Source organism: Dermacentor albipictus, chromosome 6 (assembly GCF_038994185.2).
Source record: "Dermacentor albipictus isolate Rhodes 1998 colony chromosome 6, USDA_Dalb.pri_finalv2, whole genome shotgun sequence".
Taxonomy (NCBI): domain Eukaryota; kingdom Metazoa; phylum Arthropoda; class Arachnida; order Ixodida; family Ixodidae; genus Dermacentor; species Dermacentor albipictus.
The window spans coordinates 128,706,171-128,724,831 of record NC_091826.1 but is presented as its reverse complement, the minus strand read 5'-3'; the positions used below and the strand labels follow the sequence as shown (position 1 = coordinate 128,724,831).

Here is an 18,661-nt window from a genome sequence, read left to right as displayed (position 1 = left end):
TTTAAGTGTGCTGAACAAGAAAAAGAAAGGCAACACGAACGAACATCTGAAGAGCAGAAAAGAGAAAAAGAAATTTTGGAGCTGAAGATAAAGCTAACAGAGATGGGTGCAGGCTCATGATGGCACGAGTACACCCGGATCGGCGTCATCTGACTCGCCTTCTTCCAAGCCAAGACAGATTTGCCCTAGGAAATTGATGGCACATTTCGATAAGCAGAGGGATGACCTGGATGCGTATTTGCATCAGTTTGAAAGGACAGCAGTCGGGCAAGGTTGGAAGAGGAGCGAGTGGGCTTACGCTTTAAACCTTTGTTTAGTGGGCGAGGCTCTGAGTATCGTTAGGCATATGCCAGCAGGGGAGTCATTAGACTATGACAAGATGAAAACTTTATTGCAAATATTCAGGTTGACCGCAGAAGGGTTCTGGGAGAAGTTAAGGTCATGTAAGCCTGAAGATTCAGAAACAGGCAAGCAGTTCGCATGTCTACCAAAGTCGTGGGTGAACAATTTCTTGCCAGGTGTAGGAGCAGTTTGGTGATATTCCTTAAAGAAAGAAAACTACAAACTGTGGAGCAGATGGTAGAACAAGCAGACCAGTTCATGGAGGCACAAGTATAGAGAAATTTGGGAAAGGGTGACAAAGATGTGCACATGACAGCAGTAGGAGAGATGAAGAACCAGGGGCAAATCGGTAGGCAAAGTGGACCGCAGAGTTTTTTTATGTAACTGGTTAGGTCATATAGTGAGAGGTGATCGTCATAAAACACTGGTGGTTTGCCAGTTTTGCCAAAAGAAAGGTCACAAGGCAGACGAATGCAGGACTAGATACGTGGATAAGACGGCATGTATCATGAGGTCAAGAGAGGATGGACAGAGAGAGCAGGACATGCCTGTAGTGGAAGGTGAGTTACAAGGACTCAAAGCTGTGGTCTTGAGAGACATGGCAGCCAATACCATTTTAGTAAGGAGTCTAGTGCCACCAGAACGCATGACCAGGTATTTAAACCAGTAATTTTGGTAGACAAGTTCGTTAAATATTTGCCAGAGGCACGGATTCAAATATTGACACCCTTTTTTACTGGTCCGGCCACAGCTAGATGTGTGGAGGGTGCCCTTTATGTTTTGAAGGTGGAAAATGTACCTGGCGTGAGGAGGGCAGATGACCTAGACCCAAGTTGAAAGAGGATACGGAAGACAGACGTAGAGGCTGCAGTACAAACACGAGCAAGCAGTAGTGGTACCAAACCTCTGACAGCATTGCAGGTTACAGCCATTAAGGGATTAAATATAACAGCTACAGAATTTAAATAATTACAGAACAAGGACGAGTCAATACCAAAGTGAGAACTAAAGATTTGTACCTTTTTCTTAGTGTGTTTTTGTGTGTGCTGATACTGTCTTGAGTCTTGCAGAAGTCAATGATTTAAGGCATGAACTACGGCAGGAACTAAAGACAGTCCGTGAGGCTGTAGAGGGAGTTGCGCAGAAAGCACTGCGAACAGAACTTCATCATGATGTTCGCAGTATGGATCACATCAGTGGCATCTTCGAAGACATTCGACAGAATTATGACACCATCAAGGCGGGAAATGCTGAGGTGAAGGATGAAAATAGTAAACTACGCGGAGTCTCGTTTACAACATTCTGAACAATATTCGGCAAACAAAAATATTTAAATTAAAGGTATCGCAGAAAGCCCCAACGAGTACGTAACGACTATTGTTTGCAAACTTGGACAGCTTTTAGGAGTGAGCGTTAGGCCAAATGACATTGAGGCTTGTCACCGTGTTCATGCTAGAAATAAGCCAGGCTGCATTATTGTACAGTTCACGCGACGACAGAAGTGGGATGCCCTACTTGAGAAGGCAAGAAAACTGCGTCTTAAGAACAGCAACTTTGACAGTGAATCAGCGTCGTCTGTCTACGTGAATTAACACTTAAGTCCAACACTAAAACGTCTCCTCGAGATGGCTTCGTCTAAAAAGCGCGAAAATGAGTGGAAATACATATGGTGCCGTAATGGGAAAATCTTCGTGAAAAAGTAGGACGGATCGGAGACGCTTGCCATAAGGCAGGAGTACGATCTGGAAAAGATCCAATGAACAGTTCTGCATGCTTATCGAGTACACTTCAAAGTGGAGCAATGTGAAGACAACGGATTACGGCACCACATTAGTAACAAAAGCAAAGTTATAACAAATTGCTGAAACCAGTCAGGCAGTACTAAATCAAACTAGTTTGTGCCTGAAAACAAGGTTGTGTTAACCAATTTCAGCACCCAAGGTTTCATTTATGCTAAGTATCTCGGCGGCAAATGCTTTATTCTGTATCTCTTTAAGCTTTAGCTTTAGTCACACTTCTGTACTTGCTTTCATGGCAGTTAGATTCCCAACCGCGGTGTGCATTGCATCCAGCTGCTGCGCAAATTCTGGCGGCAATTCTTTAGCATGTACAAAATGAATTAGCCAGTCGATCAATGGCAGCACACTTTGCATGAACATCAAGGTTGGGGTCAGAGGGTCCATTGTAAATCTCTTCATCACTGCCGCTGCTGTCGTCGTGCCTTCTGTCGCGACGATGATTGCCTTGTTGGAGATACCTTCACAAAACGAGGCAGCATTGTCTGCACTTTAGAAACTCCTCCATCGAAATGCCACTTGTTGTATTGTCAGTAGCGACAAGCTCGGAGAGCTCGGCAATGTCAGTGAAACCGTGTTGGTTTCGCTATCATGGGGATTTTGTCCTGGCAGAGAAAGCAATTTCCCATAATGGTTAATAATAGTGGAAAAGGGTCTCCAACCCTTTACATTAACCTGCATGGCCACTGGTTCCAGTTTTCTTGATCGTGGCACTCCTGGTTCAGAATAGTCGAAATCGTTGACTGCGTGAGCTCATACTTCCTTGATTCTTGCAAAATTTGCGGCTTAACCTAAAGTGACACTGCTTTGCACTTTGTCGTCACCATATTCTACTAGTATTGGGCTGTCTGCTTGCTTCGGAGGTGCTTCTGCAATGCACTTCCATGCTCGCTTAGAGTTATTGTTGAAAGGGCGGCCGCCACTGTGGCACCTCACTTTTCAATTTAAAAATTTTTTCTCTTCCCTGGACTTGTATGGAGCAGAATCATACATGACTCAGATGGACGCAAAGCATCTGGTGCCATGTTGTGGCCAGCTGTTCCAACTCGCAGTGCTCTCTGTGGCTTTCACAATCGGCACACAGGCAGGATGCGCAGCGTGGTAATAGCAGCGAATACGAATTTGCATAGGCAAACTTTCCACCCCCTCTGGCATTGTTCGCTTGTGGGGAAGTTAGCAATGCAAACGTCAAGCTCAGTCTGCATGAAATAAGCCATCCAGAAGGCATAGTTTTTATCGTTGTATCCAACATGCAGTCATAACGTAACATTTTTTTCTCGTAGCATCAATGCATAATTTTTTTTTTTTTTTTTTAAATTGACTTTGTCGACTCGTTATAAGCGATGTATTGTTATAAGTGGACTGTACTGTAGTATTTTTTGCCAGAAATGACGCCACTGGTTATCTGTCACTTGCCCTGAGATATCTTTTTGGACACCAAGATGTTGTGTGTGTGCAGGTACCTGCAGAGGCCATGTGGGGAGTTGATCCGGAGAATCAAGCTGTACAGTGACTCGCTTGCCCGGTATGGCAAGTCTCCTTACCTCTATCCACTCTACGGCCTTGGGGAGCTGCCACAGGGCTTCGCAAGGTATGTTCTGTATACCATTTTGTGGTAGACTTGAAAGTTATAACCAAGTGAGATCAGATACAAAAATAGTTTCATGTCATATTTTTACAAGCACACAGTCAAACATTGGGATTAGGAACCTCAATTTAACGAAATCCACGATGTAACAAGTTTTTCATTTCCCAATCTAGAGATTTTATAAAGTAATTTCGTGGCGTGGTTTCGACTTAACAAGTTTTTAGCCATTTCAAGCATGTACTTGGAGCCTGTTATGGTTGGTAAGTGCAGAAAAAAAAGACTATTCGGGAGAGGACGAAGTTACTTGCTCTCATCCTTCAGTATGAGAAGTTTGATTGGCAAAAACAGTTGAAGTGTGGCTGCTGGAGCGTGGGATGCAGGAAACACCGCTGCGCCATCCATCGTGCTGGTAAAGGGCTTGTAGAGGCCATGGGGTGCATGGCAGCTTGGAGTTGTTGGGATAAAGGGGAGATGCCAGCTATGCCTCAGCACACCGATCCTCGCGGTTGGCACACACTTGCCCATCAACCGTGGTCTCATTCAAGGAAACAATAGATGACAATCACACTTGCTCAAAAAGCGTTTATTATGACTGCAGCTAACACTTCAAGCATGCCAACTAGCTATATAATTGACATCACTGAGGGTTCCCTCGAAGAGAATAATATGCCAGGTAAAGAACAGCGTCTGACTTACCAGCTGGTGATACGGCTCGGGATCCGATGGCTCCAGTAGTACCGTGCAATATGCCCAACTCGAGAGCACGTGAAACATACTGGGCGATCATCCGGCGCCCTCCACTCAGCGGGATTGTGGTATCGTGAGTAAAAGGGCTGCTTCCTCAGTGTGACTGATGGAACGTGCATGGTGCAGACATCGGAAAATTCCAAATTAGTGACCCTCCATAGAAACACTGCTTGAATCAAGGAAACCATAGGCTGGTTGACAGTCGAGACATGGGGCACAAAAGGGACTGGTGAAATCAGTTCTATTTCACAACGATCGATACATATCTAAGTGTCTGAAGCAGGTGATTGTAAATCGGTGGCGGTTCTTCTTATGATAATGATGTGGCAGTATTACGGAGACAGGTGAATTGCTATGGGATACGGTAGGAGTTTGCTTGTTCGAATCGCCGACACTTTCACAATGGCATCCACAGTAGCACAGTTTCTTAATACTAAGAGGTTAAATGTTTCATTGGTGATACCTTTGAGTTATGTGCCTGATTTTTGTCTGCTTCGAACATGTTACCGTAAACTTTATGGCAGAGCGCTAGAATATTCTGAATTTACGAAGTGCATGATTCAATAGTTGACTGCGTGTGAAAGCAAAGTTCATTTTTAGCAGCTAGCTGACGACCCAAGGGCTTGCCAAACAATCGCACAGTTTTTCTTTGCATAGGTCCCGGCTGTTCAGATCGTGCTTATGCGTCTCGTACCAGACAGGTGCGGTTCCTTTAAGATAAAATGCCACATTTGCCAACATAAGCGTATCGTCCCACCTGTTCTGTTTGCTGACATGCTCATACCACTAAATCCACTCCTCGACGTCCATGTCATCTGTGCCACAGAAGATGCCTGAATCTTTGGGAAGTGATAAAACAGACGGTGGGTACGGTTGCTGCACCGTAAGTTCCAGAGCAGTGCGTCCTTCAGTGGCCATTGCCGAGGGAACAATGCGGCAAACGCTTTAGAAGTTCGTGCTTGAGTGGTGTTGACGAACCGGCAGCGTACGTTTGCGGCAGCCAGCTCCGAACGTTGGAGACTATTGAGTCTCCCCTTCAGTGACGTGCGCAGGGGAAACTGGTTTCATGCAGAACCACCTGATCGCTCGATTCGTACTCGCATGTAGTGTTAGCCGGAGCGTTTGTTTCGTACTATCGTCTGCCTGTTTTGGTTCGCTTGGTTTGGTATTGTTTGCGCTTGTTTTTGATAGTTTGCGAGTGTTTTTACAGTGACAAGTCTAAATCGAGATGTCCTGACGGAAAGCTTTTGGGAGACAGTGCACCATATCCGATTCTGTACGACAAGATGACCCTGAATACAGGGGCGCAGAGGCAACACCCTACCTCATTCTCCTTGTCTCACGTTACGAATGAAGAACATAATGTTAAGAAGATAACTTGCGTTAAGAACGAAGGATGGAGAACATAAACACGGTGCAGATCTGTCAGCAGATGAAGGAAAAAACACGGGACCTCTCGCACCATCACACAGAGTAAGAGAGGAGGTGAGATTTTCATACTGTCACGTGACTGCTGCAGCGGCTCGCCGCCACTTGGTGTGGCCACTCTGCTGCAGCTGCGTTTTGCCGCCAGCGGCATGCCGCGTGCGTTTTTCTGGTAGCGTGCGTGTGCCTTTACAAGCCATAGTATGTGTTCCTTTAATTTGCGCACTTACACACGCTGTTTCTGACCACACTGTGAGCACCGAAATGCCCGATAGTTTTAAGTAGGTCTCCGCTCTTTCGTTGGCTTTAAGCGAATGCCACCTCGGCTTTGTTGAGTTTTTTTCATCATACCGCCTTCTTTTTCACTAGCTTTCCCAAAACGCAGGTTTTTTTCTGCCTCTCAGTACACGTTGCATGTGCGCACATATAAATAAGGAATACATAATAGACTCCATTAAGTCTCATATACGAGACACTTGTGGCAGGCGAAATAAGGACTGAGATCTCCGCAACAATGCCAGAAACCACTCTGAATGGCTGCCATTATGTACGGTAGGTGCTCGTAGTGTGGGCTGAGATGACACGTGCATGTCTGTATACTTAAGAAATGCGTACAGTGTCAATGTAACAGTGGCCCATTTTCATTTTTTTGCATGCATCACCGCATAACACATCTGTATTGCGGCGAAGATGACCAGATAAGTTCGAATAACTTGGCGTAGGCAAATTTTGAGATTGAAATAGCCCAAGTTTGGGCCCATAGAAATGTAGGGGCACCAGCTGGGACCTTCGGTTGGAATCAAATTAACTGCAGTTGAACTAATGGAAGTCAGCTGTATTTTGAGTACCAAGTCACTAATGACACTCTCGTCCATTTCATACGTCGCAGGCAAGTGCTCACATTTCTGGTGAAAAAAATAGTGGGTCACTTATGAAAGATCTTGAGTAAAATCTCATTCGTGTGATTGAAACATGCACAAAATTATGAAAAAGTGATTTTAGTTGCAGCTGAAATCTAATCTTTTTGGTTTTTCTTCTTTCCCAAATCAACGATCCTCTTCTGAAACGCACAAAATTATGCACAAAATGCATCCTCTCAAATGCCATTTCACGCCTCAGCACTAGAGTTGGGGGAACATTCAATATTTTCCAATATTCGGTAGAATGTTATGCTATTCACTGTTAGCTTCAGTTGAAATTTCTGTATTCAGGATTCTCTAATTACCGTATTTACACGATTGTACGTCGACCACTTTTTTAAAATTTGAAAATCTGAAGTGGGGGGGTCGACTTACAATCGAAATCAAAACTTGGCACAGCCAAAAAAGTGAGACCAACAGGAGCTACAACGTAGTTACAATTTTGTTTGCTCTATGGTCCTACTCGTAGCTTTTCGCTATCCCACGTGTTCGTTCGCTTTTCGGAAAGGTTTTTCAACGTTCTTGAGTGTTTTACAGTGCACACAACACCCACGGGGGGGGGGGTTGATAGTTCCTTGAAGCACCGCTGTTCCATTCGCGGCGGCACCTCCAGAACGGCGGTGCTTGTGGGGAGTATCGGTAGTTCATGGAGAAGTAGACACCGCTCGCGGGTTTCTCTTTCCCTTTTGCGCTTAGCTTTCTCTATAGTTTGACGAAAGGCATTGGTTGGGCGCATTCCACTTGACTGCCGGCTACGCGCTACTTTTATGCTTCCTCAGTCGTCACGAGTGCTCCAGGCCCACTAATCATTCGGCATTCGTTCACAGCAGTGTTCAAGAGGGCTGCCATCCTTTACGCTGAAGAAACAAATTGCTGTGCAGCGGGCTACAAGTTCAATGTTTCTGAGTGGGTGATGCGAGAGTGGCGACTGCAATGAAGCAAAATTTTCACCGTGACGCAAGTGAGGAATTTCCCACGTCCCGAAGTCTGGACGCCTTCCAGAGCTGTAGGCTAAGCTTGCGGCGTACTTCGCTACATCGTCATGAAACGTACATGAGACGTACATGAGACGTACATGAGACGTACATGAGACGTACATCGTCGTGAAACAAGCTTGGATCTTCACCTTTTAACAGGGTGTCTACCAACCGGGAAAACCGGGAATTCTCAGAGATGTTGAGTAGTCTGAAAAAGTGAGGGAAAACTCGGGTAATTTGGGTCTCTATCAGGGAATACTAGCAGCAATTTTATTGAAAGGGTCGAAAGTCGCGGTAATGCTGGCTCGAGTAACAGACAGGAATTGTAATGAATCATCTTTGACACCCTGTCGTCGGCTGGAGGAGTTGCCAGTCTACAGTCAATGACCGACTTTCCGGATTCCCGATAAATTGGACGGCTTCGCGACACCACCACCTACCCTATAGAATCAACGTATCAGGACGTGTTAAATTTCGGACACAAGAACTCTTCGCCATCCGATTTTCCGGACGTTTTACTGTGACCGCAGGTTCGAAACGGCAATAATCAAAGGCACCACCGCTGCTGTTTTGATTACTTCGCCACCTCGAAGCGGCACACTCGCATGCAGATCCATTGGCAGCCATTGCCACCACTGTGGCACCGCTAGGCCTGGCTGCTTCGACGTTCGCTATGAAGCTTCTTGCCACTGGGTGCAGAGTTTTTTATTGAAAGAATTAACTGCTGTCAGCAATTGCACGGACTCCGCCTTTCTGGTCCTCGCGATTGGCTTAGAAACTTGGAAAACACGGTGCGTTGCATAATGCCGGTTCCCGAAAGTCAGCTTCGCATCTGTGCAGGAATGTTACTTGGTGAAGCTTACGCAAAAGTATTGCAGTGAAGCATAACAAGCGTGGGAAGGGGCTATTGCCACGGAACACAGTATGTGCTCCTTAATTATACACGCGTGCACTTGGTATTTCCTGTCACAGTATGAGCACCGATATGCCTAATATGTACGCCGACGGGCCTTCAGGGCGTTTTCGAACGTGCCTGTGGCGGTTTGAGCCCCTAAGGGCAGTAAATGACGCGTATTTATTTTTTTCCAACTGGCCGATTTTTTTGACGTTTTCGTGGCCCCTAGGGTGTTCGAAAAATCGCACGTGGACTGCGCAACTGACGAAGATGCTTCAAATGGTCCTTGGGGTGAATGAGTGGCAGAAGGACAAGAACAGAAATGACCTACGCATTGAGGAATAAACGGGAAAGGAAGTGTGCTGCGGCCGTTTTGAAGGAGCTTGAGCTCAAAAAACAAAGGTTTGGGTGATGCCAAGATGCAGGTGTCCCTCATCCATTTAAAGCAGTGAAACACCACACTCGGGCGTCGTGCGTGGGCTGAGAGTATGTCGGGACAGTTGAGGTTGACTTACGAGCTGTTGAGAGAGAATGTCAGTTGTGACAATGTTCGGGCCTCATACCACTGAGCTTGCTATCAGTTGATAGAAAAACTCATATTCGAAAATATTTGCTTCTATATGCATCTCATTTTTATTCGTATTTGAGAATGTCTGATACCATTTGCAATTTTTTTCGAAGACACTTTATTTGCTGTGAAATTTACTAACCCCTGCCTTCTATTCTCTTTTTGAATAACATAAACACTACTCCTTTGTATTCAAATTGGATTAAGTCGCTTTTTGTTATTTTTTTCATGGGCTTACTGAGTGACAGCATCAGGCGATATGGTTTCAGCCCGTCTTGACATAAAACATAGTTCTGCATCACTCAGGGAAATTTGCAGAGGCACTCATGGAAAACTTGGAAATCTCTGGGAATTTGGAAATGTCAACTTGGTAGACACCCTGTTTAAGGACCTGCTCTGTCGTGAGTATGAGTGGCTGGCAGCAGAACACTGTGAAATTACGCCAACTGCACCTCTCAAAAGAGCCTCCCTGGCGGCTGCGTGTGGTTGGGTGCAATCGGCGTGGGCTGCTGTTCCACAAGATATCGTGGTGCGGTCATTTGCCAAATGTAAAATTTTGCTGGACGACGACGCGTTGTGGGACCGTAGCAACGATGGCGATGGCAGCACTAGTGAAGACGAGTAGTCCAGTGACCATGTCAGCTACAAATAAATTTTCTTTAACGAATGCGCCCTTGGGTATGCTCTCTTTTTTTTCTTCTCGCACGCGATATGAGGGGGTCGACTTAACATTCGAGTCGACTTACAGTTGTGTAAATACGGTACTGTGCTGTGCACTTGTAACGATATTGAAAATAAAAAACTGATTATTGCTGTAACTGGACTGCCGTAAAAAAGTGCTTTTAAACATAGCTTTGTAGTTCCGTACCCATATTTGCCACTTGTGCTATAGTAAGACGTAGAAAGTAGGCTGCAAAAAAGAAAGTCCCAGATTTGCCCGAATGGTGAAGCATCTATTGCGGTAGCAAATTGGCAAACAGCTATACGAAGTAAGGATAGTACAGTCAAACCTCGATATATCGAACACGGATATATCGAATTATTGCGTATATCGAACAATTTCTATATCACATGGAAAATCGCATGCATTTTTAATTCTTTATTTCGAACGGGGCCGGATGTAAAATGGATATATCGAACTCCGCCGCCCCAGACCAAGTGCGCTTTGTTGACAGGAGGCGAGCTTTCCCGCAACACTCTCGAAGATAGCGGCGGCGCGATCGGCGTTCCAGGCTGCTGCGTGCGACAGCGCCCACATCGGTTGCGCCGAAGGCGCCATTTGAGCGTAGCGGCATACACATGCGGCGGCTTGGAGTCAGCACGGCCGCCTCGATCACGCGCGCACAGCGAGGCTTGCCCCTGCCGTGCGCGCGTGATCGAGGCGGCCGTGGAGCCAGTTGGAGCGCTTTGTCGGTGCTGAGCCACACATCATGTGCATTGCGGACTTCGTTGGCGGTGACGACAGCACCGGAACAGTGGCGGAGTTAACAGACGTGGAGATCGCGGCAGAAGTGACTGCTGAGCGGCCAAACGAAGACGCTGCCGAGGCGGATCCAGCAAGCGCTGATGTTGCCCCGCGCCCGACTGCAACTGAGGCTGTAGCTGCTTTGGCCGTTGTACGCCGCTACTGCGGCGCAATAGAAGGCACTGGACTGTCTCTTGTGGACCGTTTGAACTATGTTGAGGACGCCGTGGTCAAGCACGCGGTTGCCAATATGAAGCAGGCTACGCTGCTTCAGTACTTTCAGCGAACTAAATAAATACTTTGTTTGAAGCTTCATGTGAGTATCTATTGCGCCACGATTGGTTCATTGATTGATTTGCGCTAGTTTTTGACGCGTTTTCTACGTGATTCTATATATCGAATTCTGGCTATATCGAACTATTTTGCGATCACCGCGCTGTTCGATATATCGAGGTCCGACTGTAGTTTTACTGGCTGTATAAACTTCACATGCTTGCCAAATTACCAAGCATGTTATGTGCACACAAGCAAACATGAAAACATCTCGCTCGATGACTGCACACACTCACTGTCTAAAAGCTGGAGTGAGGAAGTGCGGTGGCAGCAGCAAGTAAATTGATCTTCGTGCTGCTGCCTCTGGCTTCAACTTGAACTAAGCAGCGAGAACACAGTGCACACGGAGCTATAAGCACTCGGTTCACTCAGTCTCTATTGCAGATCGCTTTCAAGATAGGGCCCATGCGCCTGTACTCGGCCGTGCCAAGTGCAGCTATCGCTGGAGTAAAAGCCCCACCCAGTGCCTTCCACGCATTGGAAGACTGCGTGCCACCTCCCTGCTTTTTTCCCTTGCGCATGCGGGATTGAGCTGCCATTATCAACTCACCCCCGCACGCTTTTATTGCACATACAGTATGCGATGTGTGACAACAGTGTTACCGTAAAAACTGGACTATAGGTCGGACCGGAATATAGGTCAATCCCCCAACTAACGGATCCTCAAAATGAAAAAAAAGAAATTTAAATGGCAAAAATACCGAAAGACATGACACCTTTACCGTGAAACAAATGCGACTCAGGGGGTCAATGGTGACTGTCAATGGTGACAGTATTTATTTAAATGCTGCTCGCATGTGCACCTGGCCAAGTTTTTAGTGGTATCGCGCGACTGTCGACCCGCGTGCTTGTCAGCACCTTATTAACGGCGCTGAGCAGCGAAACAAACGAGATACGCGCATGTGTACACATGCCCTTACTTTCGCTATTTCGCCCCTCCGTGCCGTGATAAGGTCAAGGTCTCGGCAAAACATTTTCCGCGTCAGTAGGGAGCACATCGGAAGGCGACAAATCTTAGGCCTCCCGGCACCCGCTTGCCGGCATTTCTCAGCGCAGTCTGCGCAGGCACTGTCGGCGCCATTAGACCCTTGACGCGATGTTTAGGTATGCCGCATTGGATCACCGAAACCTCGACACAGCACACAAAGCAAACACCACTGTGCCGACACCAGTCGTACAAACGAAAAACGCGGCCTGCTCGCAGCGTCTTGCACGAAGAAACAAATCAGCTGCTGGATTGTCTTAACATGGCTTACTAAGCTGAAACCGGAACTGCTGCAGAGCCACTCTATCTAAGCAGGCAGAAACAATAATGAGCGGGGATTTCCAGTAGCGCCACTTCGTGGGGCAGCAAGGAAGCTCCGTTCAAAACAAAAATGGCGTTCAGCAAGTCTAACCATGCACCGGTCAGTCGGTGCATGGTACTCTCGACCGAGTTGGCTCAAGGGGTGTCCGAAAAATCAGACGAGAGGTTGCAAGGTGACTGAACTTTCGGCAGTTGTTATACATTATGGTCTATGGGGAGAATGGCGATGCCGCGAAGCTGACCGAATAATCGGGCATGTCCGAATTTTTGGAGTACGGAAAATCGGTCGGCGTAACCATAACTAGAGGATGTGTGATTGCCTGACTGTATATCCGACATGCGGTCATAACGTTGTTTTTCTCATAGCCCCAGTGCATAAATTGACTGTCGACACGTTGTTACAAGCTATACATTGTTATAGGTGAACTGCACGGTAGTATTGTGGGCTCTTCCTTTTGCTTTATCTTTTGCCGGGGATGTCGCCACTGGTTCAGCCTTGTGTATTCACTGCATAAGCAGGCAATAAATGTTCTGATAATGTGGTGCAGCAGCTGCACTCTACGAGCTTGCCGCGTATGACGGCCGCTCCATCAAATGTTGTGCGAGGACGGAAGCGTTGTTTAAACTGATCACCATATGGTACAGCACTCTCGCCCTCGCATGTGCGCGCCGGTGAAACACAAGCTACACTGGGTGCATTTTGATGGAGCGACTGTGCTACGGCACTATTGCAGGCAGCTGCACCGTACCTAATAGAGTGTTTTAGCAGAGCGTTTTTGACGGTCCGCTCCGCTCAGCGGGCTAGCGGAAGCGCAAGTGCGCATGCGCGACCCGTTCAGCAGTGAGCGGGCGAGCGGACGGGAGCCCCCTCTCCGCTAGAAAGCTTTCTCAGCGGAGCGCGGCGAGCGCGTCAAGCGGGTCCAGCGAAGCAAAATGGCTGCCCCCAGTGCTGCTGGCCCGTCCACGAGGTCGTTTGAATCGGGATTTGTAAAGCGCAAACCTAGAGTACACTTTAGGAGACACGAAGATATTCTTCTATTCGGGAGGTTGTGGCCATGAACCCGTTTCAGAACCATGCCATGTGTGCATGTTTGTTTATGCGGACCACGTTTTAGGTGTACTGAAAGAGCAAAAAACCTTGTCTTGGCTACAACACAGCGTAGCGGCTTTGTTAATGTAAGGATTAAATATATATATAAGAAATGAAAATGCAATGTATTGCGTGAAATGCCTTCAGACACTTGAGCAATTCCAAATATATTATTTTATTGCGGCAATTCTTACAACTTGAATATTATGTTCATAGCGGTTTTACCTTCTGCGGCAAGGTGGCGCGTCAGGCAAGCACATGCCTTTCGGACGCAGCCGGGCGCTCCGCTAAAACTGATTCTTCGTCCGCCGCTCCGCAAACTGTGAGCGGGTACGCGAGAGCGGACCGGACCGTCAAAAACGTTCTGCTAAAACACTCTATTAAAGCAAGCAGACCTGTTAAAGGGACACCTAAGGGCAAATATGTACTACGTCAGTGTGGATTGTTACAATATCATTCCAGAGAAAATCGCAACTGAAGGGGCCACGTTCCTCTGGTGCATTTCATGTTGCCCATCATGAGTGAGCCACTGTTTCTGCATTTTCTGCTGCTTGCAGTTTGAGCTCTGCGAGTCAGGAAAACCAGTGTAGCGCTATGTGATTGCAAATGGCAAAGCATCAAGTAGAAACGCAATCTTCTGACCACTCCCAATCGCGAGTAACATCGATTGAGCTTTTTCTATGAGTCAAAGTGGGCAAGTGGCATTTTTTCCATCTTAAATTACAGTGCAATGATCCTTTTATTATCACTGGTTTAGTACTAGTGACACTATTATAATGATGTGTTACGGTGTCTTCATCAGACAATTACTAGAAGAGTGTCTCGGTAGTGTCACAAATGGAATCCTACATTCACCTGAATATGTCTCCTACTGAAGCTCTGTTCACGATAATATTAATGCCTTAGACATTCTTGAGCTATAATCTAACACTTAAGCTTGACTATTTGCCTGTAGCGTCCCTTCAAGAAACTAGCAAGAACCAATGCTCTTAAGGGGTTAAGACCTTTTCTGTAATTATGTATAATTTTTTCTTTTCGTTGTGCTTTGCCCTTCCTGCAATAGTTGCCATTGGGATTGGCAGCATGTAATCAACAAATAAACAAACTAAAAATCTCGTGGAAGGAAAGGGACAACCTGAATTGTGGCAATGTAGTTACGGCTGCTGTGCAGTGCTGGAAATTTTGGTTGCCATTATGCGCTGGTTCAACAGAAGTCTTATAGGTCGCTTTTATCGTATAACAGCCAGGTTTTGTGGATGTCGTGGGTAAGTGCAAGCAGCTGTGAAGAATTGGTCAGGGACTTCTGTGCAAAAATTATTGCAGTGGCAGTGCACTCACCAAAAACACTTATTTGCAGTTAATGCTCCTTTGTTTTAAATTAAGGGAAGTATGGATTGAGTTTTCATAACAAGCCTTGGTTTGTCAGTATCTGAGGGTTCAATGGGTAGCCAACCAGACTATTGACTGGTTAACATCCCTGCCTTCCTGTATTCTTCTCTCTCTCTCTCTCTCTGAGGGTTCAATATTTTTAATTACTTGATATTCAAAGGTAAGTATTCGTTTGTGTACAAGTTGATATTCTTGACATTGAAGACAATGACAACATAGCCTGGAAGCTTAGCTGTGTATCGCTGCCACATTTTATGTACGTATGCAGAGTGGTGCGCACTGTTCTGGGAATGATACTGGTATATGACGTGTGGTGTATTTGCGCTGCTGATTGCAAGTTCCTGGATTTCATTCCCGGTTGCTGTATGGGGATGCTTAAGTACCATGCCAAGCTGCACACAATAAAGAGCACTATCTTGTCAGAATAGAGAGAGCATCATCTTGATGCAGAAATACAGGAGTACAAGCACACTGAGGGTCAAACTTGCACTTGCCTGGCCTCCAACTTTAAATAAATGGTATAAAAGCATTCACACATGACTTTCTGAGTCATTGCACGCATTTTGCTCCCCAGTGGCCATTTCTGCTTAGCATCAGTTTATCAGGTGCAAGTTCTGGCATCAGCTGGGTGGGAAAATCAGTGTGCAAGCAAGTGCATTATGCAGCCTCTGTTAAGCCTATGGTGGTGAGATCTCTAAAGCAGCATGCATATGTGTCAGAGCAAGAGATGATCGACATGAGGGATAAGTTAGCGAGTGACGAACTTGCCTTGTGTGCAGGCTGAGTGCCATCTATGGGGGCACGTACATGCTGGACAAGCCCATAGACGAGATTGTGCTGGACGGTGGTCGAGTGGTAGGCGTGCGGTCGGGCAGCGAGACTGCACGCTGCAAGCAGGTCTACTGTGACCCCTCCTACGTGCCAGACAGGGTGGAAAAGGTAGGCATTTGTTCTGGCTAAATTGGATCTGGTTACAAGCTGAGTGGGTTTGGGCCATAGTTTCACACCACCATAACTAGAGGAAAATCTGGCGCTGCAATTGTTCAACTGTCATGGGAATGAGGGGAAGTACAGGCTATGGATTGGTATTCTGTCGATTGGTGAACTAGTCTACAGGTATTACTTTTTCCGCAGTTTTGGGTTTGTTCTAAGTGCAATTGCTCTATATATAACCCACAGTGGGGCAGTGCAACGCAAAGCTCTCTGCCTTTGTTCTGTTGCTCGAAGTTGGTGATAGCGTGCTGGGCCGATGTTTGTGTCACGGTGTGGTGATGAAGCCCTACAAGAAAGTGACAGCATCGTAAACATTGAAAGAATGTCTTTTTGACCATTTTAACTTTGTGTTTGTTAAGGGGGGAAGTGGGTATTCTGCCTTTCATTAAGACCCCCTTTACCAAACTTAATGAAACTGCACAGCCTTGTTTGGTCAGTTTTTTTATGCTGATTACAAATTTGCAGTTGTTTTTAATATATGCCAATTAGTTCTAAAGATAACTAAAATTAATTTTCATTGTTTCTGGGAGCAATGAAGCAAGAACTACTCATCAAAGGCTTGCTTTAGGCACATAGCTGGATATTGCGAACCATAAGCTTCACAATAGTAGGAATAGTTTTTTCGTATAACAATTATTAACAATTATACAACACATCAAAGCTTTCTGTTCAAAATGGATTCAAAGTGGTTGTTTATGTACGGACAATAACAAAAAATATTAAAACTGAGATCCAAAAATCCACTGCTACCAGTGTGTGCATTATTCATGTAGCTCAGTACTGCAGCAAAAATTACAATTCTAGGTGGCCGGATTACTGCGAAATCGCTTCTGGAAGGATGCAAATATTCAAAAATTCATGTTTTGAGAAAACGAAAAAAAAGACTAGCTCACTTTTAAAAATTCAAATATAACAAAAAAGATATCCCATATCTAAATGTTTAGTAGCCACTAGGGATGTAATCTGTGTGCCTACAGCTACCGAAATGGCATTTTTTGAAGGCTTGTCGCAGATTTTCTGCAGATGCCCGCTTGCGGGCTGATGCTTCTGCTCGCTGGTTATCTTTCTCAGCCACTCTCACGCTGCTCGGTAGCCCCTGGTTCAAATGAAGCTCCTGGAGTATGGCAGATGCTCTCGTTCCCCGAATTAAATTTCATTACTGCCTCAGCCACAGCAGCTTCAACAGCAAAAAGCGATGCATGCTGTTCCATGTGCCAATGCCCAAATCATGAAATGCAAGCATTCATTATTGTTTTGCGTCATGCTACGCTGGTACCTTTGAAGCAATTTTTCTTCTGAGAGCTGCTCATACACTGGTAGAAGAGCTCGACAAACATGGCCAGGCAAATTATATCGATGCTTTGGGATGGGCTCATTTTTTCCTTGCCCAGCTTTCTGATGGCACCAAGAGACTAGACCAGATGGGCAAAGACTGTGGTTTGAAACCTTGTTGTTTAACATGATGTGGTGGTATGTTGCCATCATAGCCTACACATCCCCTTTGTTGGATTTTAATGCCCATCCATAGTAGGCACAGAGTTTGGTAATCAGTTCACCCGTCAATTTTCCCTTGCCACCAAGTGTTCCAGAAGCAGAGCACTTGTGGTTGGCAACGAGAGTGCGTAAAGCAATCCCCATCCATTTTTTGGACGGGATTCACGCGATCTTCCTTCTCGACTGGCAGAAAGCTGTACACTTTGGCTTGTCTGAGAGTAAGAAATGTGCGACTATTGCCATCTGAGAGTTCTGTGGTGTACCGCAGTTGATGCAGCTGAACTGACCTCTGGAACAGTATAAGTGCCGCTTCAACTTCCATCCCCCCTGCTTTTTTTTTCTCTCTATTACTTTGGCACATATTCATTCATTCATTCATTCATTTATTATTCCCTTAAGGGCCCCATTTGGGGTATTACATAAGGGGGAGGCAAAACAATAATACAAACATCGAATGAATAGTCATGTACAAAGCAAAAAAACAAAGGCAACAACTGAAAAGACACTAGAAGTACAGGTTTTTGCATGATTAGCTGCAAATATGGGTGGTTAGTAACTCTCGAAATTTCGAAGGGTTTCGCTCTACAACAATGGATTCCGGGAGCGAGTTCCATTGTTCTATTGCAGAGGGAAGGAAGGATTTGTTAAAAGCGTTTGTAGAACCATGAAGGCGTTGGATACATAAAGAATTGAATAGACGATGTGATGAGCGAATGGGTGGAAATAAAAGTGAGGAACGAAGGTCAGGAAAGTTATAGTACAATTTATGGAATAGGCAGAGTTGCGAAATTATGCGTCTTAATGCTAAAAGGGGTAGACCAATGGATAACTTTAAGTTAGTAACGCTGATAGTGTTGTCATAATTCGATAAGATAAAGCGGGAGGCACGATTTTGAGTAGCTTCTAAAGTGTCAGTCAAGTACTTTTGATGTGGATTCCAAATTGCAGACGCGTATTCTAACTTGGTACGGATGAAAATTTCATATGCTAGTTTACGAATCGACGGAGGAGACAAGGATAGGGATCTGTTAATATAGTTAAGGGATCTTGAAGCATCGGCGGTTATTTGTTGGATGTGGTTCGACCAATTTAGTTTGTTAGTGATGATAACGCCAAGGTAGCGGTAACTGTCGACCTCGGATAAATTCACAGAGCCCAAGGAGTATAGAAATTTGGATGTAGAGCGTTTACGTGATACATGCATTAACTTGCATTTGGAGACATTTAGATCCATCATCCAGCGTGAGCACCACTTGTCAATAGAATTTAGGTCATTTTGCAGAATGGATTGGTCAGTGTCTTGCCTTCCAATGTTGGTAGTCCGGGTCACCAA

The 18,661-nt window shown here is 45.7% G+C and overlaps 1 protein-coding gene across 1 annotated transcript in view; it reads left to right on the top strand.

Moving 5' to 3' along the window:
• Gdi (GDP dissociation inhibitor) overlaps positions 1-18,661 on the top strand; it is a 114,441-nt gene that overhangs the window by 34,911 nt on the left and 60,869 nt on the right. Inside the window, exons 3-4 of the mRNA XM_065428691.2 lie at positions 3,598-3,729; positions 15,621-15,780. Of these exons, the coding sequence (XP_065284763.1) occupies positions 3,598-3,729; positions 15,621-15,780 (292 nt within the window). The remainder of the gene's footprint in view (positions 1-3,597; positions 3,730-15,620; positions 15,781-18,661) is intronic.